At 39.0% G+C, this 23,343-nt stretch overlaps 1 protein-coding gene across 2 annotated transcripts in view; it reads right to left on the bottom strand.

Annotated features, from left to right (window-relative positions):
• DTNBP1 (dystrobrevin binding protein 1) overlaps positions 1-23,343 on the bottom strand; it is a 124,026-nt gene that overhangs the window by 34,455 nt on the left and 66,228 nt on the right. For both annotated transcript variants that reach the window (XM_079147074.1, XM_079147075.1), the window contains one exon: positions 20,647-20,669. In XM_079147074.1, coding sequence (XP_079003200.1) covers positions 20,647-20,669 — 23 coding nt within the window. The remainder of the gene's footprint in view (positions 1-20,646; positions 20,670-23,343) is intronic.

The following is a 23,343-nucleotide window of genomic DNA, read 5'->3' on the forward strand; positions in this document are numbered from 1 at the left end:
GGTCACCAGTACCAAAATTAGGAGACTTTAAGTATCACTTACTGTGAGGCAGACAGTTCTTTCCCACTTTCGTCACCGTAACAGGGGTCCACTTCCTGCTTTGAATATAGCCCCTGCTGCTCTGCCACTGCAACTTATTTTTAAAACAGACATGTTTCTTTCCCTCATTTCTCCTCTCTCCCTTTTCCTAATTTCTCCCCTGTTCTCGTCTCAGGAGAAACAGGATGACCTACCTTCCCCATTCTGGGCAGAGGTACCTGTCCCTGAGCACACACCCGCCACAGGAACCAAGTCATTCAGACCTGGGGGTGGCACCAGAAGGTCTAAGAAAGTACTGTCTCCCAAGTTAACAAGTGAATTACATGTGGAATGTAGCTTTGATTCAACTCTTAAAAGAAACCCTGTTCCCCGGAGGGCAGAATCACCGCCTCAGGGATAGTTGTCCCTTGTGTTTCTCCTTTGCTAGCAAAGCAATAAAACTTGTTTTTCCTTTTTCTTAAAACTGTGTCCTCATTATTGGACTAGCATCAGGGACAAGGACTGAGCTTTCAGTAACATCAACATATGGAATTATGTGATAAATGATAAATACTCCAAGAAAACTAAAAAGGCTCATTTTCTTAAAGGCTATTTTGTTTTTAACATTTTTTAGATGGTGGAGGACCTTTATTTTATTTTTTTATTTATTTGTGGTGCTGAGAGTTGAACCTAGTGTCTCACACATGCTAGGTAAGCATTCCATCACTGAGCCACAACTGCACTCCCTAAAAAAGGTCATTTTAAACTCAAGAAAGTGAGCAAAGCCCTCATCATTCCTGGGGCTAGTCACCACTAATAAGCTTATATAAACTACTCTAAGGAGTCACCTTCAACATTCTTTGTTTTTGGTACTGGGGACTCAACTCAGGGGTACTTAACTACTGAGCCACATCCCCAGCCCTTCTAAAATTTTTTATTTTGAGACAGGGTCTCATTAAGTTGCTTAAGAATCTTGCTAAATTGCTGAGGCTGGCCTCAAACTTGTGATCTTTCTGCCTCAGCCTCCTAAGTTGCTGTGATTACCATGTCCAGCAAGAGGCACCCAGAACATTCTGAATGAAAAACAGTAGTCACTCTACATTTCTTCTGCTGCATGTGGCAGCTAACATTTTCTCAACACTGCTTTGGAAAAAAAAAAAAAAAAAAAAAAAAAAAAAAAGGTGCGTCTTTGCTCCTGCTGTTGAAGTTCTTTAACATCAAGACAATAAATCCAGATGGTTAAGCATTTCAAAAGTACAAAGGTCTCTTGTCTCTGGAGATTCCTATGTCTCTGGAATTGGAACATACACACAAATCTAAAGGGATTCTTTGCATCAAGACAAACAAAAAGCTACTGAAAGAGGAATCTGGGGATATAGAAAATGAAAAATACACGGAGTCTCAAAAGAAAAGCTCCCACAAACTGCTGGAAAGCAGGAGACGCTCACTGACCCTGAGAATACAAAGTAAGCAACTCATGAGCAACCTAGTCCATGGTCTTGGCCCACATCCCTGCCTGCAAAAAACAGCATGATGGGAGAGCACTGGGCAAGGCTAGGAAACCTCAAAAGCTCTGCCTGACCGCACCCCACCCCTCCACACTATCACCACCCAGACCCCCGCTCTCGAGGGTCCACGTTCTACTTTGAATGTGTCTCTGCTTTCCTAAACAAATCTGTCTTTGCCTCTAACTGACAAGTCCTTAAGGTCATTTCTGCAATGTCTGTCAAGAGCTCTGAGAACCCCATGGACGTCCTCCAGTGACACCACAAGGAAGAAACAGACACATTACATAAGGGATGATTAGGGTGCTCCCTCCCGCACCAGTACCGACTGCAGGTCCACTTTGTGCCAGGTGGCGGAGCTGCTGCAGAGGCCAAGACCAGCAACACGTCCTCGATTCTCTACCTATGGGTGGGCAGCAGAAGGCAGAGTGCACACAGGTTTCTACTGAATGAACCACCGGATTTCAGAACACAGAGAATCCATCAGGGTAACGTGGGGTCTCCCTGACAGAAAAGTGAGTAACTGAGGCTCAGTAGGGGGCATGGCAGAGAGAAGGATCTGCGATGACATGAGGTAGCTGTCACTGGTGCTGAGTGCTCTGAAATGAAGGAGCAGCTTAGAATCAAGATCTCCCTGTTTCCTCCTGCCCCACCCTCTCACCGTGCACAGGAAGGACTTTCTCTGAAGTTCCCTCATCTGGCTGAGGACAGTTCCTTCAGAAGGAATACACCTGTCATGAGGCCCCTCCCTATCATCTTCTCAAACAGGAAGACAAACTCTTAAGGAAGAAGACTGGAAGCCTGCACAGGGGCGCATGCCCAGAGGCTGGGGAGGTTGAGGCAGGAGAATCACAAGTTCAAACCAGCCTCAGCAAAAGCAAGATGATAAACTACTCACTGAGACCCTATCTCTAAATAAAATACAAAATAGGGCTGGGGAGGTGGTTTAGTGGCTGAGTGTCCCTGAGTTCAATCCCCGGTGCCCTCCCTGCCCTGCCAATAAAAAAAGAAGACTGGAGTTGACACAATACCACAGCCCAGGGGAACTCTGTCCCAGGCCACTGCTGTTCTTCACTCTTCCTCTGATATTACTCAGCCCCACTTCCCTTCCCCTCCCACAAGTAGAGAAGCTACTAAATGTCACTGGGCCATTGGGTATTCACGTTTGTGATACCCTGTGCACATGATAAACCTGTACACCTCTTCTCTCCTAATTTGTTTACTGTCAGTTTATTTCACCAGCCTCAAAATTACCAAACCTTCAGAGGGCAGAGAGCAAGTTCCCATAACCAGGTCTTGGAGGCTGCTTTTCCTAAGAACACTTTCATTCAGTTCCTAAGAAAACCCAAAATTATGTGGACGGTACAGTCATATAATGATATATTCAAACAACAGCTGCTTTTGCCAGAACTGACCCTTCACTTGGGCCGACAAATGTAGAAAACTTTGGAATATCTGCTTCTGTTTTGCCCACAAGCTTTCTTGCTCCAAGTCAGTCACCCTGGATTCCAGGAGCAGGTGAGATGGATGAATATCCTGTGGTGAGTTAACAGTAGGCCACAGCAGCTCTCTTAGTGCCTCTGACGAGGCCCCACCTGACCAAACCTGAAAACCACCAGCCCACCCACAGTCTGACGAGACTGCTTGACTATGCATGCTTCTGGTCCTCTTGTCAGTACCCTGAAGGTAGAGCTGGAAGGGTTATCTTCCCTGTATGGTTCTATGTAAGGATGTAACGTTCCTTCCTGTTTCTCATTACTCTTCTCTTTTATTTTTTGGGATGAGTGGACAGACCCAGTTTGGTGGACCTCCCAGGGTTGGGTCTCTGGTCTAGAACTCTGGTGTGCTTGAGGAAGTTCTGAGACATAAAGGTGAAGACTCAGTATAATACCCACATAACTTTGGATGACTTGTGTGCACTGATTTCAGTCTATCATGAACATACTATTTTCACCAAAAGTTATGAGCAGTGAATACAGTCACGCTCTCCAAGCACACAGAAACAAACCTCCTCCAGAACGCAGAGCACTGCCCTCAGCAAGCTGTTCCAACAGAGCTGCCCAAAAATGCTGTGGGGCTGGAGGAGGCGCATGATAAAGTGCCTGACCACACAAAGGAAGAACTTCTTTGGAGTTACTTGAACAAGGAAAAAAGTTTACTTATTGTCCAGTGGGAAAGCCCTCTAATATTTCTCTCAATTAAAATGGAGTATCACAAGTTTCCTAACACTATTTAATACAACCCTGAAATGAGAGTGAGAGGGCTCTGATTGTAGAGTGAACATTTTCCACCATGAGATCACAGGTTTGACTAGAGAACTGAAAGGAATTTGTTTTCAGAAACATAAACATAATTTTCTTCTGTATGTTCTGAGTACAAAGCATGTGATCTTGTCATACTGGTCCAGATGTCTTATTCCAGAAAACAGTAATGTTTTCTCTCTTTATCCTAACTACATAATCCAGATAAGTCATGTAAAGGCATACCTTATTGTGATGTTAGTGAAAACCTTTTTCTTTTTTTATACTTCTATTCCAGTATGATTTTTTTTTTTTTTTTACAAAAAATGTACAGTACATAAACCTGCTTCTCACAAGTGTGAGAAGATAAAACATCTATTCTTTACAGTACAATGATACAAAATCCTCTAAAGGTAATTACTGGTGCTGAGACAAAGCAATCCGAGAAGAGTGAATCAGAGAAACTCATGAGTGAAAAAGAAAACCAAATAATTCACTCATCCCTAAGATGTTGCCACTATTCTCCCGAGTCACTTGTAAGGCAAGCAGTACAGAACATCTCTTTAATTCTACAGGAATATTTCCAGGTATAGCTGGCATTTGGGTATTTGATCTCACAAAGGCACAAATAGGATGACCAAAAGTAGAAGCAAAACTGTCATGTTAAAAATTGCCCTCCTTCCAGGCCCAGGAAGGAGAAAGTGCTACCAAGGGTGCTGGGCCTGGTGACCCACATGGCTTTCAGGTGGTCATATATTTTCTTTTGAACTTTATTATGTAGGCCGGTGAGAAAAACACTTCTCAAAAAACTGGTTCAAGATAATCCCAGAAAACAAAACATCTTTAAAGTTTTCAGAACAGGAAAAACTTTTGGCAACTCTATTCTCTTTGGTAAGCTTCCCGATCCCTGTGCCTCCTGCTTTTGGAGACCGAGCTCTGTGCTCAGTGAAGTCAGAGGAAGGCACTGAGGATGGAGGAGCAGGGAGCGGGTGTTGGCAGTGTGAGAAAGGGTGGGCAAGGCAATGCGACAGGGCTGCAGGCCCTGGTGAGGTGCGGACATGCTCAGGAAAGGGCCTGAGCGAGCTCTGTGTTTCTCTCCAGCTACATTCAGCTGTTCAGGGGCAGGCTTCACGCAAGCAGGCCTAACTTCAAACCACCAGGCTGTGTCACGACATAACAAGGGAACGGCACAGGGTTGTTCCATAGTACCAGAAAAACTAATTACCCTATAGGGCAAAAAAACCTGAGTCATGCTCTGCAACGTAAATTCTAGGCTAACTAAAACTAAAGTAACAAGTAGAAATTAACTAGAATAAAGACTGCAAGAAATTATGAGCTAACATTTATTTCTTAATATAAGAAGAAAAGTTTCTGTACATAAAAGTGATTTTTTAAGATATTCATCCTAACACAAAAATACTAAAATTTTATGTGTAATAAAAAAGCAAAAAGGCAAATAACTAGCTGAAGAAAGATGTTCACAATAAATATGACAACAGCTTTACTATATAACCACCTCATTCACATCTGTAAGTGCCCTAAAGCCACCACTGGAAGTGGCCGGAAACACAGTTTACAACAAGAGAAGGTTGATAAATCACCTCTCACCTCACCACCAAACCCAAACAATGATCAAATTTAATTTTTTTAAGTAAGACAAGAAGTAAATTCTCAGAGGAGGGTACATAAAATAGTCACATACACTGCTACTGAAAAGTCTGAACTGGTACATTTCTAAAAAGTTGGTCAACACACAAGAACTCTCAAACATGCCCAGGCCCCTGAATATTGTGACTCTAAAGAGATATGTATTCAGAGATGCTAACTGTAGCACAAATTATAATCCACAAAAACTAGCAATTACCTAAATTTCCAATTATGGGGAACTGCTATTTTTCAAAAATTTGTTAATGATGTGGGATGATATTCATTTTGCAATGTTACAAAACAGGGAACAAAATCGTTTATATACTATTCCAACTTTGAATGATACATTTATACAAATGTATTATGTTTGTATATAAAATTCAAAATGTTGAAATTATTTCTGACCAGTGATTTAATTTTTCTTGAAACTTTATGTATTTTCTTAATTGTCTAAAATTGGGATACACTGCTTTAAAAACTCATTTAAAAAACTAAACTGCAGATGGATACCCTTCAGAAATCCTCAGAGGTGGAGTTCACAAGGCATGGGATGCTGGATTACAGGATTTAACAAGTTTTTCTAAGATATGATGCTAGAATAGAAAAAAGGGACACGGTCTGAGATTCCTTTAAAATTGTTACTCAAAAATCACTATCTGAGGGGGGTTGGGGAGATAGCTCAGTCGGTAGAGTGCTTGCCTTGCAAGCATGAGGCCCTGGGTTTGATCCCCAGCACTGCAAAATAAATAAACAAACAAACAAACAAATAAAATAAATCACTATCTGAACTAGAGAAGACTATTTCAGGAACAAATATTTCATTTCATACTCAGGCACAGAGCAGGGAGTGGCCCTGAAGGCCTTGACAGACTCCCTTCCAGTCCTTGTTCAGCCTTACCCTAGATCCCAAATGCAGAATACTACTTCCAAAGCTATGGAGCATAAATCAGCTTTTTTTTTTTTTTTTTTTTAAAAAACACTGGCATTTTGTTCATGTCTTTAAAAATAGTATAATGAAAGAAGAGGAACATGGCAAGACTAATAAGTAGTTAAAATACAGAAAAGATGAGATCCCAATAAGCTATTTAGTTATTAAAATCTATAAGTCTAAATTTATCTGGTATACAAAGAGTGTGGGAACACAAAATTTTTTCTATATTTCTTCTCTGTTTACTTTTCATCATTGGGCACTGTGGTGAAGTGAGAATAACACAGGAGCTGGGAAGACATTTCTGGATTTTAAACCCCTTCTCAACTGACTACTAGCCGGTGACTCATTTAACCCTGGAATCTGTTTTTTCATCACACATAGCTGCTGTGATACTGAGATAACATGCTAAGTGAATGTGAAGCACATTGAACATTTTGGGGACAGATACGAGGGTCTTACACATTTGTCAAGTGCTCTACGACTGAGTTCCATCCTGGCCCCTTTTTACTGGGAGTCTTGCTAAGTTATCCTGGCTGGCCTCCAACTTGGGATCCTCCTGCCTCAGCCTCCAGAGTAGTTGGGAATCACAATCATGTGCCACTGTGCCCAGCTATATAGATAGTACATTTGAAATGATTGATAAGTAATGGTTTCCTTCTTTTCTCTATTATAATTTCGCTTTGGAGCTGGGGATTGAACCTACAGTTTCTTGTATGCTAAGTACATACTCTACCAATAAGTTACACGCTCAGTCCCTAATGTGTTATGAATTTAACAAAAATTACAGTATATACCCACATACCTCTAATAGTTCTGATATGCTATGCCCTATGCCACATTAATTTTTCTTTCTTTCCTTTCTCTCTCTTTCTTTCTTTCCCGGGTATTTAACCCGGGGGGTGTGCTTAACCACTGAGCCACATCCCCAGACCTTTTCATATATTTTTTTACTTTGAGACAGGGTCTAGCTAAATTGCCGAGGCTGGCTTTGAACTTGTGATCCTCCTGCCTCAGTCTCCTGAGCCACTGGGATTACAGGTGTGTCCAGCTTTTTTTTTTTTTTTTTTTTTCTTCCCTTTGTTTCTTTTTGGTATCAGGATTTGGTATCATTCCTAACCACTGAGCCACATCCCCAACCCCACATTAATTTTACTAAATGAAAGAAAGAACAAATTTTGATTGTAAGCTGATACATTCCAATGTTGCTTTTTGCTGGTGCTAGGGACTGAACCCAGTGAACCAGTGAGCTGCAGCTGTAGCCAAAATGTTATTTTTTATCCCATCCTTGAAATTACTGAATCATTGAATATCACAAATATTTTAACTTTCTAATTAAAAATAAACCTAACTAGAACTGATTGATCATTTTCATATGCTGTTTTTAACTGTTCGTTCCCATCTTATTTACAACTACAGTATTTATTTCATAAGTTTTCAAAACTGCAATTAGAGACTTGAAAGTGAAGGTATATTAGTAAGTATCCTATGCTAACTTTTTTGTTGTCTTATACAAATAGTTTAAATAATTCTTGGGGCTGGGCTTAGCAGTAGAATACTTGCCTTACACACATGCCTAACATGGGTTCTATCTTTGGCACTTATTCAGTAATTCATAAATAAATAATCCTGAAGAAAAACAGAAAAATGAGGAGCTCAGTCTTATGTGTTTCTTTAGCTATTTCCCCTTTCACAGGGTAAACACTGAATCCTCAAATGTGATGAAATCAGCCACATTTCACATACTTGTATTTCCAGCATGGGCACACCTGTACAGGGGAAGCCAGATGAATATTTAAGTAGGAGTGAGTTTCTCAGCTCAGTTGGTCACTTGACTTCTCCCATGCCCTAGAAGTCTATGAAACCCCTCACAACCCCACCAGTTTTATGAGAAGGTACAAACTCCATCTGCTACCTACAGTACTTGAATCCCCATAGCTGTAAGACCCCACAGGTTCCTGTGCAGCACAAATCTCCAAGTGAAAAAGCTCAGACAAAATCATGAAGCTCCACATGAATTCAATAGCTAAAACCTCTTTTTGAGCCTGACAGGTAAAATTTCACAGAATTCTCCTTTTTGTGGTACTGGAATTTAGCCTTGTAAAAGGTATAATTTTTGCTGTCAAGTTTATACCATATTCCAGAAAAAAAAGTAATGAAATGGAATTGCTATATTTATTCATGATAGCAAACATATATGATACACAACAAAATTGTCTTGATCTACTCCTAAAATACTCTATTGCTATAATTATCAATCATACAACAGTGGTATATAATCTTTCTAAGAAATCACAGGAAAGTAACACTTAAGCATCACCGCCAGAATCTCAGGCTCTATTTTTATGTAGTTAGCCTAAGCAAGCTGTCAGAGTGCCAACTCCTCTTCTATACAAAACATCATCTTGGAGAGTTCCAGGCCATGAACAGTATGACATCTTATGACAGGGTATTGAAATAAATCAACTAGGTCTAAAAAATAAACTGTCTCAAAACCAAAATTAGAACAGGATATAGATATTTCTGTACTACACAACATACTTTCTTTAAACATTGTTACATAAATATAAACCAGCTTTTAAAAACAAATACACAGTATACAGTGACATGTGACAAAAAGATGAGGTACAGATACTTAAAAATCTTGTCAGTATTCACCAACAAATCATGACTTTCAGGGAGTAATTTCTTAGATGAATAATTTAAAATATTAGAATTTAACACCAAATTATACCTATACTGAAATCTTTACTCTTAGAACCACCATGTTAATATGACTGATAGAAAACCTACCATTTGTTACACATCCCCTATCAGTACTTAAAAAATAAACACTAAGGTCTCCCTATCTCTATTCTCATTAGTTTTTTTCTGATTAGCATTAAGTAACAAACAAGAATGTGGAATAACTCCTGCTGCAATTGCATTCCATTAATACTCCAATTTCATAACTAATTCCTGAGCTATCATTTTATTCCAGTTAAAATGTCTTAAATACAGGTCTGGGATAGAACCCAGTGGTGGAGCACATGCCTTGCATGTGGGAGGCCCTGGGTTTGATTCTGAACACCAAAAAAAGAAAAAAAAAAAAAAAGTCTAGGCTTAAATAGCTTGAAGAGCTTTGCTAGGCTATACAAAAGATGACCATGATAGGAAAAAAAAAAAGAAGAAACTTATCTCTTAATTTGTCTTCGACTTTAAGGTACCTTGTCCTAATTTGTAATCTCAAAAACAGAGTAACCATGATGGACTAAAAGATCAGTGAAAACATGCACTTCTTTTTTTCTACTTGCTTCTACCTGTCTATGATTCATACAATATGTCATAACATACAGCCCTTAGGGGCCTAATAAGGAGTTTTCAAAAATGCAGTAGTTATAAGAAATTCTTCCTCTGTTACTTCATGGATTGAATATATTGCTTAACAACAACAACAACAAAATCATAATGCTTGTTTAAGGTTTAATTGCAGCAAATTCCTTAACTTTAATATCCTTACATATGTAAATATGAAAATGCCAAATTCATATATCATTAAAACCATCTCCTCTGACTACAGGTGATAAAGAATTCACTTAAGTTCTTTAAAATTATGAGAAAATGTATACTTTTTAACCCATATGAAGCATTATGACATTTTAAAAATCCACTTTGAGAATCAGCCATTTTAGATAAACCCATATATTAGCATGGAATGAATTTCAACTTTTCTCTGTCACTGGATATAACTCATATATTTAACTGTATTAACTTCTTGGAAAATGCACATACCAGCAGCAGGGGATGCTGAATTGGTTTTATGGAGCTGCACCAAAAGAAATGGACTCATTATTCTAACAGCTGTGCATTATTTTCCTGGTATTTTATTTTTATATTTTAACATAAATGCTGCTTCACAAAAATGCTTGCTTGGTTAATTTCACCTGATGGATGAGAAGATATATATTATAAATGTGAAAGTCCCAAATTCCATGCAACATTTTTTATTTGTTTTAGATATTAATTCAGTAACTATTACTTACTGGTAACATAAAGAAACTCATTATTTCTCCTTAAAATATACTTCTTGTTGGTCAAATCAGGTTGAAATTTAATTTCTTCTTTTTAATAATATATCATCATCTATATGCCACACAAATTACAGCAATGTACCCAAGCATGGAGGTAATACCTTTAAAGAAAAGCAGCTAAGGAAAAACATGAAATAAAGTTCCACCTACAGGGATTCCTCTGACTATTTTCCGTGAGTCCTGGAGATGACATGGATGTGAGAACTGAGCAAGTAAACAGAAGCAATGCTGTTCAGGTGAAACCTCCAGTTACCAGGCAGCTTCCCTCATCTGCATCTTCAGGGATGTAGAACAAAGGAAGTGAGGCTGGAGCCACAAGCAGGTTTTTCCAAAGAAATTGTGGGGTTTTTTTTGCTGATAGCTTAAGCAGACATACATTGCAATCTACTGCCTCTACAAAAGCAAAATGCAAGCTCTCAGGGGTTCTGGTGTACAAAGATGTATGCACCGATCTGGGACCATACCAAATGCTGCTCAAAATTGCAGGGGGAGGATGCTGAGAATACACTAATCCTTCTGAATCTGTCATCTAGGCACAAAGATGTGTTAGTAACCCACCAAAAGACAGAAGAAATCTCGCTTTCTGAAAGTAACAACATAGAAATTAAGAATACGGTTCATTTTATAATACATAAGGCATCTTCAAGTTTCCCCCACCTCACTTCCAGTGTAGCTTTGGCCTAAAGGTTCAAATTCAGCAACACTAACCAGTGGCTTGGAACAGGCTATGTATTTTTAATAAGTATCTTAAATCATTACAATTCTAATGGTTACAAACACTTGTCAATAGTCTTTTCTTATTTTAAAAATAATATGCTGTAACCCCACCCCTCCTGGTTCCTTCTGAATCACAGCTCCATCAATCAGCACCTTTCACTTTCATCTTCCACCTCTCCCTCTACAGCCTCTTTTCTCTTTTCATAGAAAATACACTCAAGTTTCTCCCCCTGCCCAAAAAAATTCCTCCATTCAGTCTAGCTTCTCTCCCCTCCACCTCTCATCTCCTTCCCTTAGCCTTTTTTTTAATTGTTTGTTTATTTATTTATTTTTTGTGGTGCTGGAATTGACCCTAGGACCTCACGTATGCTAGGCTAGCCCTCTAGCATGGAGCTACATCCCCGAGCAGCCTTTTTTTTTTTAGCCTTAGTTTTTAAAAGCACTTCTCTACTTCCTCACTCTTTGAAATCTGTATTAAGTACCAATGTGCCAAGCACAAGAGTCACAATGATGGAGGACACAAAACATTCCATTCATTCCAGTCTTCTGCCATCTGGTTTCCATTCCTAACTCCCACAGGCACACATCTATGCTGCTAAAACTGTCCCCGTTAAGATCATCAAGTAGTGCTTAATTACCAAGTTCAATGACCTTCTCAGACTATATTTTGCTTTGCCCTCTCTGCAACAATATGATACTGCTTCTTGATGCATCCTTGAAATGCAGTGACACCAAGTCCATCAGGCTTACCTCTGAGAAAGAGGATCCAAATAAAAAATAGGGACACATTCCATGTTCATGGATTGGAACCCATGGTGAAAAAATGGCAATTCTCCTAAAACTGATTTATAGATGCTACATAATTCCTACCAAGATTCCAATAGGTATTTTTTAAAAAAGATATCATGTGCAACCAAAAGAACAAGAAATCATACTCCATTTATGTATGATGTGTCAAAATTCATTCTACTGTCACGTATAACTAATTAGAATAAAATAAAAAAAGAAGTGGTCAGTGTGATATCAAATTTACATGAAAATGCAAAGGATCTAAAATAATCAAAATAGTTTTGAAAAATAACAGAGCTGGAGGACTTCGCCTTCTAATTTCAAAACTTACTAATGCTACAGAAATGAAATGAAAGCAGTGTGGTATTGGCAATAAGGAACAAAATGGAGAGCCCAGAAATAAACTCTTTATTTATGTTCATTGGTTTTCTATAAAGGTGTCAAAGCAATTTGATGGGGCATAAGACAGTCTATTAAAATGGTTCTGAGACAGTTGTATGTCAACATGTAAACAAATGAACTTAAGAGTCTTGCCTCACACAAACAAAAATTAAGAATGGATAATAGACTGACAAAAAGTAGAGATGTTAGGATTAAGAAGAAACTACAACCCTCATACACTGCTGATGAGAATGCAAAATAGTACACTCTGGAAAAGAGCTTCCCCATTTCTTAAGCTAAACAATCATACCATCCAGAATTTCTAGTCTTGACTATACACTCCAAAGAAATGACAACATAAATCCACACAAAATCTGCACAGAAACATTTATAGCAGCATTAGTCACAAGAGCCTAACCCTGGAAATAGTCCAAATGTCCATCAACTGGTGAAGGGATAAACAAAATGTGGTGTAGTCATATGATAGAATATTAATTCATCAATAAAAAGGAACAATCTACCGAATCTGCATCCTTCTTTCCATTCTATCATGGCCCTCATTAAAATCTTTTTAATAGGTTTTCAATTAATCTATTTATTTAAAAAATATTTTTTAGTTGTAGATAGACACAGTATCTTTATTTTTTTTTTTAATGTGGTGATAAGAATCGAACCCAGTGCCTTACACATGCTAGGCAGGTGCTCTACCACTGAGCCACAATCCCAGCCCCCATTTATTTATTTTTGAGACTGGGTCTTGCTATGTTGCCCAAGCTGGTCTTGGGTGAATTCAAGTGACCCTTCTGCCTCAGTCTCTGAGTATGTGGGATTTCTGAGATAACAAGCATGCGCAGCCATACCTGGCTAGAACTTCTGTTTCTTTCTTGTTTTAAAGGTCATCCTTTTATTGTTTTTTTTTTTTAATAGCACAACAATCAAAATATACATAAAGAACACAGTATATACTATGTAGATTCACTTGAAATTATTATGGATTTCTTTTTGACATTTCAAATAGTCATGTTTTGTAGCTGTTTCATATTCTACTTGGGAAGCCACAATCCTGAGATCCAGAAACACTACTGAAATTTTAACTTGGTAGCTTGCATCTTATGTTCATTATTAATAAAAGTCTATTTAAAATGCTTTCAAAGCATAATATTGATCCAATTAGACTAGTCATCCTTCTCCCTAGTTTGTCTTCCACTCTCGCTGCCCCTTGGCATGGTGGTGGAATCCAGCCTAGAACCTCAGGCATGCCAAGCAAGCACTGTACCAGCCTTCAGTCCTGGCCCTGGTTTTTACCTTTTGTGCTACATTTATTTATTTATTTAGCAACAAACATGAGTTTATTAGGAAAGTGAGAGGAGAGGATAAGGTACAGTGCAGGCACTGCAGAGACTCACTCCAAGGAAACCAGTGTAGCTCTTCCAGAGTCTGGGGTTTTAAGGGTTTGGGGTTCCTTGGGTCTTGCCTTAGTTCCCACCTCCCCACTCTCTTAAGTGCTTTATTACCCTTTGTATGGCCCTCAGCAACTTTCCTCTGTGAGGGTCATGAGGACCTGGTCACATGGGGTGTGTGACCACCTTGAAAGGATAATTCCCTTGAGGGGTTACAATGAACTGTGGCTGGCTGAGGTTTGGCATACAAGTTCCCATTTTTTCAGATGTCTCTTGATAAGCGTCCCTGTCCTGTGATCTATGGACTCTATTTGATGTACGTGTAATGTCCTCCCTGTAAGTTACGACTCTTCATTATCCTTCCCCAACCCACCTGCCCAGAGCTGACTATCTACCATTCCTCTCTTAAGGACTTGGGCCCCTAAATTCTTTTAGGGTCACTGGGCATTGACTCTGGCTGCTTCCTGCTGAGAAGGCAGTGTTAGGGGAAGATGACCTGATGCCCTTGCTGTCAGGTGAGGCAGGGGCAGTTAAGGGTATTCAGCATTGGGGTGACTGAGAGGTCTATGGTAAATGTCAAAAAGAAAAAGAGATTGTGATCCAAGGCTTCACAGTGGCACTTGGCAGGCAACTTGACAAGGTATACACAGAGCAGGGATTATGGGTTTCAAAGGTTCAGTTCATGATTGGCTAGCTCCATTGCTCTGAGCTTGAGGTGAGGCAGAACATCCCGGCAGAGGATCGGGTGGAGGGAAGGGTACGGCAACCATGATGCAGAGAGAGAGCTGTTTCTTTCTTTTCTTTTCTTTTTTTTTTTTAAATCATCCTTTATTTGTTAATCTTGTATATAGTATGTAATAATATATACAATTATGTAATAAATATAGGAATTCGTGTATACATGTGAATATGCATATTTGGGGGTACATGTTAAAAAATTTTCCTCATTATTGGAGTACATGATCAAAGGAACTTAGTAACGGTTGCAGTTGATAACAGGAAGTGGGGAACCAAAAGGGTTTCAGGGTAACAAGATCAGATTGGCACGTTAGGGTAAATTTCCTAGGATCATATAGACGATAGATTGAAGAAAGAACAGGTGTAAAATAAGAGATTAGTTAAGCCAGATGTGGTGGTGCATGACTAATTCCAGCACTCACGAGGCTGAAGCAAGGACGTCTCAAGCTTAAGGCCAGCCTGGACAACTTAGTGAGATCCTGCCTCAAAACAAAAGGGGTAGGGGATGCAGCTCAGTGGTAGAGGACTTGTATAGTATGTGAGACCCTTGGTTCAATTCCCAGGACCACAAAATCCCTAGGTTCCAGTGTTCTTCTCCACCCCTATTGTTTTGCATGCTCACGCCCCTCTACGGGGACCACTGGTCCAAAGGCTGTGCATCATTTGTCCTCTGCCTACTTGTCCAGTTTCATCCTTCACCACTTCACCCCACACACCATATGTTTCAGCCATGACAAATTATCTGTAGTTCCTTCAGTGAACTAAATTTTCATTTGTCTTCTTGAAAAAAAAAAAATCTGTTTTTGCAATTGTTCTTTCCTTTCTTGAATGTCATTATCCTTTGCAGCCTTTGAGTATTTGTCATTCAAATCAAGTGTCCTTGCCTCTCTCTAGTTGATTACTCCTACCTTCATGAGTTTATTTCTATTATTCCTAGATTATAATCAACTATATATGTGCTTTTCTATCCTATAAGTTCTGCCACATCATTTAGCTCCTTGAGGACAGAGGACAGTTATGTCATCCAACCTGGCTTTCTATCACTTAAATATTATCAAATGGCAGTCAAACAGTTTGGCCTTACAGGTTAAGCTAACTCCTAAAGTGACCCAACAAACTCTACCCAAGTTTAACATCTATTACCACCAACTTGATTTGTAACATTGATAAGGGCTGCCCACCATTAACATGTACAATCCACATCAAACGGTCATTGAAATAAGTGAGACTCCCAACAGACAAACTCTCTAATCTGGATGACCTCTTCAATTGGATGACTTCTATTTTTACTCAGATTTAGCCATTATCATCACTGGGAATTGCTCCACCTATAAGACCTTCCTTCTTGGGCCACAAGGTCAGGAATTCCTTGTCGAAATTCCTCTTCTACCTTGACACTGAAAGTGCTCTTCTGCTGGAGTAGTCAGGCCTCTCCTGTTCAAGATGAACTTCATGGCCAACCGTGTCAGTGATGCTCCTATGGGCACCCAAGCCCACTGTGCCCTGCAGGGCCACCGTCTATGGTCTTCTCATCTCCAACTGTGTTAACCAAAGCACATTGGTTTTTATTTCTACTTTTGAGTCTAGACCTGAAAATCCAAACCCAAACTATTTTTCCTTACATGGATTCCCCCCAAAATTATTTCAAACCTGCAAGTCAAAGTTTTCCCTGTTTTATCAACCATCTTTTCCTCTCTCAGGGAAAGAGATATCTTTGGACCCTCTCCAAATATGACTTATCTGGACACCATTTCTTTCCATCTTCTTTAAGATCTTGATCAACGCCTTTAACATCTTCAATTTCACCTTCTCCCTTGACCCTAAACCTTTTCCTATCTCAGGTTGCATTTTCATTTCTTTGTCCATTTACCAAAGAACAGTTAGTTCACCTCCCCTTTGGTCGGGGTCTTAAGCCCCCTTGCTCTTCTCGACCAGCGACAAGGGAAGGGGACACTCCCCAACAAGGTCAGACAGGGATACGTAGGGCCGACTGACCGCTTGCTCCCAGCCCTCCAGGCGGAGGACAATCAGATGCGTCAGGGAGACCTGTCACAGCAGGAACTCTAAATGAGGAAATCACACAGCTTTTATGTAGGGTGGGGGCTAGGCAGGAACCAATCAGCTTAAAGGTCAGCAAGGCAGGGAAGTTCGCGCAGGTGAGAGTCCCATAGGACTACATGGCAAGCATGAGATGATCACCTTCGCGGAACTGTTGTTAACCAAACCCTGACGGTGGTCTGGTTTATCGTCATGAACCTTTGAAACCGCCTTTGAGCCTTGATTTTGCTCACGTGCCAGGGAGTAAGGAGTCAGCCTGAGTTAGTTAACGTGTCATTAGGCCCAACACCCTTTATCTCTTAATTTTCCTTCAGCAATGCAATCTGAATGCTCCCTATCAAACAGCCCTTTCCCAACACCAATTACCTATTCACTGTCAAATACAGTGGGATCTCCCCATTTTGCTCAAATTCTCTGCAAAACTTCTATCAGTGATTTCTACTTCTTTAAACTTTCTTTCTCTGAGTTTCCTAGACATTAGGTCTTCCTCCTGTTTCTCAGACCATGCTGATCTGTTCATCCAGAGGCTGCGTTTTCCAGAGCCGAGCCTTACACACGATTACATGGTAACAGGCTGCTCTCGCTGCCTCTCCCCAATGCTCTTGTGATGGCATTCACCGTGATGGTGACCTCCTAACTCCTACCTGTGTGCACTGTTAGTCACATTTCTGACAAGGTCAGGTAATTTTACATGATACAGCTGGATCCCCTCTTGGCAATTTAACTTTTCAAAAACCAGTTAATACTAGAATCCATTGAAAACTATACAAATACTTTAACTTAAAATATAACCCTAGTTCTATACATGAATTCTTTGAACATAGGTCCACTGAAAATTCTTGCATAAGCCACCCACGCAGATAAAAATTTCAGTATTTTTTAAAGCAGAACAGAAATTTAGGATATATCACACAATCTGTATGCAGAGGCTTTTGAGATTTTTAAAATTATTTTTCCCCAAATATTTTCTAATTCTTAGTTATACCTTTTGCATCAAATTTAAAGAACTATTTACCTATATAAAGTATTTCCAAGCACCCAACTTCATTTTATTACAGTTCTCCTTAGCACTGAGTTTTCATCATTTTATATAATATTCAATTAAACTGCATATTACAATAACAACTAACATGAATGACTTGTGAGCTAATACCACTCATGCTGGGTCAGCATTCAAGTGAACTGGTGGAGATGAGTATTTGGGAGTACTGACCAGTAGCCTGCCAGGCACAAGCTCGGCATACAGGAGGTATTAAGTGGTTTGTCTTACAGAGAAAATGGAGAGTGATAGTTAATTTGGTCAGGTACTTCGGTGAAGGCAAAAAAGCAAATGTACAGAGTTAAGAATGACATTCCGTCCTAGATCTCCTTATCTCCACTCCTTCCAGTGGCACAGTATTTCTAGACTCTATTTTGAATATGTTAAGGATAATTCTAAAGTTTATACATGGAATTACAATCTATTTTTAAAATTACAGTGGAAAAATGGTTAATAATCCCTGAATGATAGACATGTCTACTCATGGCCAACTTCTGATGTCTTTAAGTGCTGTGAAAAACTTTATATGGGCTTACAACAGTGGGATTCCTTCCCTAAGGGAAACAAAATTAGGACTTTTAAGATCCTAGGAAATAGGAGAAAATAAGGACATTTAAGATCCTACTATCCTAGGAAAAAGAAAAGTGGGGGTGGGAGCTCATGAAAATCAAAAGGAGTTCAGAGTAAAGGGACCACTGAGTGGGAGGTGGGTAGTGAAGGGAAAAGTACTGGGAGTGATACTGGCCAAACTATATTGTTATATGGTGTGCATGTACAATATGTGACAACAAATCTCATCATTATGTACCACTATAATACACCAATAAGAAAAGTAGAAGAAAAATGAGATCCTAGTCTCCTTTTTCTATAGTCTAATATTCAAGTGATTGTCAAAAGAATGTGATATTTGGGGAACATAGAAAACTTTCCTACTATCAACATTAAAACAACAACTGGTTCTAATAATACTGTAAAGATTTGCCTTAAGTAGAAGTGAAAGGTAAAATTCACTCAGTTCACCACAATGAAGTACAAAGTGGGTCCAAACTTGATGAATGATACTCATCTGTACTACTAACTTTCAGGATTTTTAGTTTTATGATTTGGTCCCCCAAAGTTTTCCCAATTTAGAAAAGGCCTTCTAAATACAAGTCCAAGAAAGCAAATGGAGGAAGTAACATCTGTTGTTTTCCTGCAACCTAAGAAGGAAAAACAAGGCAACATTCAAAAAAATAAGAAATCATTACAATATGTTTAAATGAATTCTTAACTCTTTTTTTCCTCCATGAATACTTTGGAAATACAGTTCAATTTCTGGCTATTAGCCTACTTATGCTTTTGAAATATCAGCAAAACACTCAAGAAGAAATTATTGTTGTTGTTGTTATTACTGTTGTTGTTTTAGACAGGGTCTTACCATGTTGCCCAGGTTGGTCTTGAACTTCTGGGTTCAAGTGATCCTCCTGCCTCAACCTGCAAGCAGCTGGGACTATAAGTGTGCAGCTCTTACTTGGCATGTGTTACCACATGTACCAAATGTAGTTAAAAAAGAATATCAAAACCACTTGTGCACAGCAAAAGAGCAAATGATTTTTAATGAACATTAAAACTAAAAATCTAGATATGATACAATCCTTAATTTAGAGTTTGCTCAAATTTGAGAGCTGAAATTAGTTTGTGGGTGGATCTGATGCGCTGTTAAATGTTGTACATAATTAGGGATGTGCGTATAAACAAAATATTTCGGCCTAAATTGAATTATTCTGTTACATAACATGCAACACTACCTAACCTTTTGTAAACTGCTGGGCTCTTTTGTGAATATCGTCGTACTAAAAAAAGAATGCTTCGGCTCTGAAATGCAAGTAAAGCTGACATTTTACATAATGTGTGTCCCCGCCTGTCTTTTAATATTAACTTGAATTTTTTCCATCCCTTAACATTATGTAAGAAGATGCTAGTGCATCAAAAGAAAGAAATAGAGGAAAAAGAGAGTTTTACAAGGATTTCAAATCTTATTTTAAACCATTGATGAAAAATAATGTCCATGAGTGGTGGCTCATAAATTGAATAAGCACCTTGATAACCATAATATATTTTACCATGATTATCTAATATTACTTTCAACAAACTGGCCATGAGCTTAATCATTTAGTACAGCTGCAGTAGTTCTATGGTCAAAACAAGTCTGTTCAACTATAGCCATCATAGAATAAGTCTTTATACCTTTTGACTTGAGGTTTAGTCATTTTTTTCTAAAACATCCAAACAGATTAGACACATAGACAATTCAACTATAAATGATATACTGGAAAATCTTTAATCATTCAGTAAATCTAAAGGTCAATGCTAGTTTATGTGAAATATAATAAGCATGAAATCAATCAGAAGTGATTTAAAAAGTAATCCAAGGTCTTCCTTGATCCTGAAATGAACATCTCTGAGAACAGTGATTTCTATTACTTGATAATAAATAATCAAAAAACAGCAACTGGAAGGGCCCAGAGTGCAGGAGCGTTTATAGTTTTCTGGATTTCATTAGTGTTTCTCTATGACCAGGAAAGGTCAAAATGACCAAAAATATTCTTCGGAGTCCCTCCTTCAAAAGTTCCTTAAAATCAAAAGGAAATGCTAGGCTGCTTTCTGAATCTCAGAATCAGAGTTTCTAATTCTACAGATGGAGAAGCTGAGCCTGAAAAGGAAAGAGACCCATCAAAGTCACAAGATAGTGTCACTGCAGAACCCAGCACTGCAGGGCACATCCTGGTCTTCATCATTATCCCTTCTCCACAAGACCCAGACTTTGCACAACAGAAATCAGGATCTTCTTAAACAGATTCTCATCAACCTCAAAGTTGGCACCATATCTTTGTAATATACTGTTTACAACAGTCATGGAAAGAAATTCTCACTTGGTGTATGTGGTACAGTTAAAAGAGAACATCAAGACCACTTATGATTAAATAAAACCTATGAAAACAGTATTAAGCAAACTTCTTTTTGATGAAAACTGCTTTAAAGAAAAGGGAATGAGTTCTTTTCATCATCATCAAGAGAGAACAACTGACATCAATTAATTCTCAACTACTTTTAAAGTGAATTAAACACAAAATTACCTTTGAAGGTTTCAAGCTCCTTCCTGTAGGGGGGAAAAAAAAAAGGAAAATGCAAATTAAAAATAATCTATTCCCAGTGGAAATTTCTCTTAACAGTATAATAAAAATTTATGTACTTTAAATACCCAGCTCTGGATGCTCACACATCTTTTATGCTTTACTGAAATTACCAATACAGTTAGCCTACAGCAACTATTTTCAGTTATTTTTGCTGTTATTTATTAGTGGCTCAAAAATTCTACCAAAATTCAAACTGTGAAAACAATGAAATATAAGAACACAGAACACTGTAATGCCAGCTATGAACCATGTTACACATATAACAATCAATCTACACAAGCACTTAATACAATTTTGCCTCCACTTATAAATACTTTTAAGGTCTTTAAAATTATCCTTTATTCTCCTTTTTCAATAGCAAAGGAGAAAAATGGGGAAGCACATATCAAAGGATTGAGGCCTGTGGCTCATCTTGTCACAAAAGGGCCAAACCTCTGGGAATCTTTGGGTTTGTTTTCGTCAATGTCAATTAAGGATGCTGAAACACAACATCTCCTGGGGAAATACACAGCAGAAGAAAATAGATGATGGATCATAAAATAAACATTCTGTGACAAGCCAAGGCAAGTTGTTTTCAGGTTTTCCCTCATAACTTTGTAATTCTATATTTTTTTCTCAGTGCCAATACTAATAAAGGTAAACTTCTTTAGTGAAGACTTATTATTCCCAAGTACAAGATGTTATCATTTATTTGCACTTCAGGTTTTACAAAAAAAATCTAGAAATGTTTTGAACTCTCAAATCAGAATTTCACACTCTTATTTACAATACCCCTCATGCTACAAGTAACAGCTGCCTGGCAGGACTGGCAAGTTGCCCACCAAAAGGCCAGGCAGACACTGTTCCTGCAACAGTTGAAGTGAATGTTCTTAAATCAGATGGTCACCCCACTCTTCTTTTTCTATAAAAATGCCTACTTTTAAAAACACTTCATCTCAGTGTTCATAAACTATGCAACAGAGCATAATTTTCAATCCTATCTCTTCAAAAACCTTAGCAATTGTTTCCCTTCAACCAGTGGTCAGCTTTGTTCTTCACTGCCTCCCACCCACACCTTTTCCTTCTCCTTTTATTCTGTGGTACCAGGGATTAAACCCAGCCTGTTCTATCACTGAGGTATATACCCAGTCCTTTTTGGGGGAATTTATTTCAAGACAGGGTTTAACTAAGTTGCCCAGGCTGGACTTCAACTTGCCATCCCTCTGCCTCAGCCTCCCCAGTATCTGGGATCACAGGTGTGTACCACCATGACTGGCTAGACTTCAATTTTAACTTGAATAAAAGTTAAAGATGCCTAATACCTAATTTAGCCTCAAGTCATGGGATGAAGCCCAAAATGCATCACAAGAGGACCCTGAGAATGCCTTCACAGGAGAACACACAGTTCAATGTTCTAAAGAGTTTTCTTTTTCGTTGATTACAATCTTTAGAGAGCTTCTGATTTGCTTCTTTTAGAATGTGACTATAAGGAAAATTTCTAAAAAGGTACCTCCAGTTCAAAAAGAGGAAACAATAATAATTTCACAAACACTGGTCTTTACATGTCACCCACCCCAAAATACCAACAAGCATGAAGGCGGCACCCAGCCCATCACATGAATTAGTAACTGCTCGGCGGAGGCCCTGCCTCTCCTGCGGAGCTAGCCTGCTTCCCCTCAACCTGCTGCCGCCGCCTCTAATCAAGAAGCTGCTGCTACTGGGAAGAAGTCAAGCCTGCCCAGAGCTCTTTACACAGCACTGTGCCCCCCAACTCCACAACTGACAGTGGGATTTCCAAGAAACTCCTTTTGAGAGAGTGAATCATTCCTATACTCAATTCCTAAAAAAAGACTGGTTGAGGTAATGGTGGTACAGATAGCAGGTATACATGAAAATCACTATCATGAAAATTAAAAAAAAAAAAAAAGATAAATGAGGCAGCAACATCAAAAGCCTTGGTATTTTACTACCTTTAGATGAACCCCACCAGTTTTAAGCAGTGACAAGTTCTTAGAAATATGGAAGATGTAAGAGACGGGAAAGAGAGGCACAGCCAGCAGAGGCAGCACTGAACTGGAAGACATGGGGGGAACAAAAGGTGCAGGCTGCTCTTAGGAAATGCTTTAGAACAGTAGAATTTGAGCAAGGATTTGTCTTGCAGCAAAACTTCAGGCTCAGCAGGCTGAAGGGGAAATAGTGTCAATAACAAGGTGGAGGGTTAGCCAGATGCAATGGTGCACACTTGTAATACCAGTGGCTCAGGAAGCTGAGGGGGGGGGGGTTCCAAGTTCAATGCTAGCCTCAGAAACTAAGCAAGGCCCAAAGCAACTTAGTGACACCCTGTCTCAAAATAAAAAAAAAAATAAATAAAAATAAAAATAAAAATGGCTGGGATAAAGCATCCTTGGGGTCAATCCCTAGTACAAAAAAAAAAAGGAGTGGGGTGGAGGGTTCTCAATGCCAGTCTATAAAATTTGGTTTTATTTTTAGCAGAATAACATGGGCAAAGTCATGCTTTATAAAGCAAAAACATTCTAGCTGTGATGCGTAGATGTATTGGTAAGGGAGAGAATAACAGCAGGAGCACTCAGGAAACTATGTGGATTTGAAGAGAAGCTGATTCGTGCCTGGCAAGAGCAATGGCAAGGAACTGGAGGG

Source organism: Sciurus vulgaris (genome assembly GCF_902686455.1).
Source record: "Sciurus vulgaris genome assembly, chromosome: 7".
In the NCBI taxonomy this organism is placed as follows: Eukaryota; Metazoa; Chordata; class Mammalia; order Rodentia; family Sciuridae; genus Sciurus; species Sciurus vulgaris.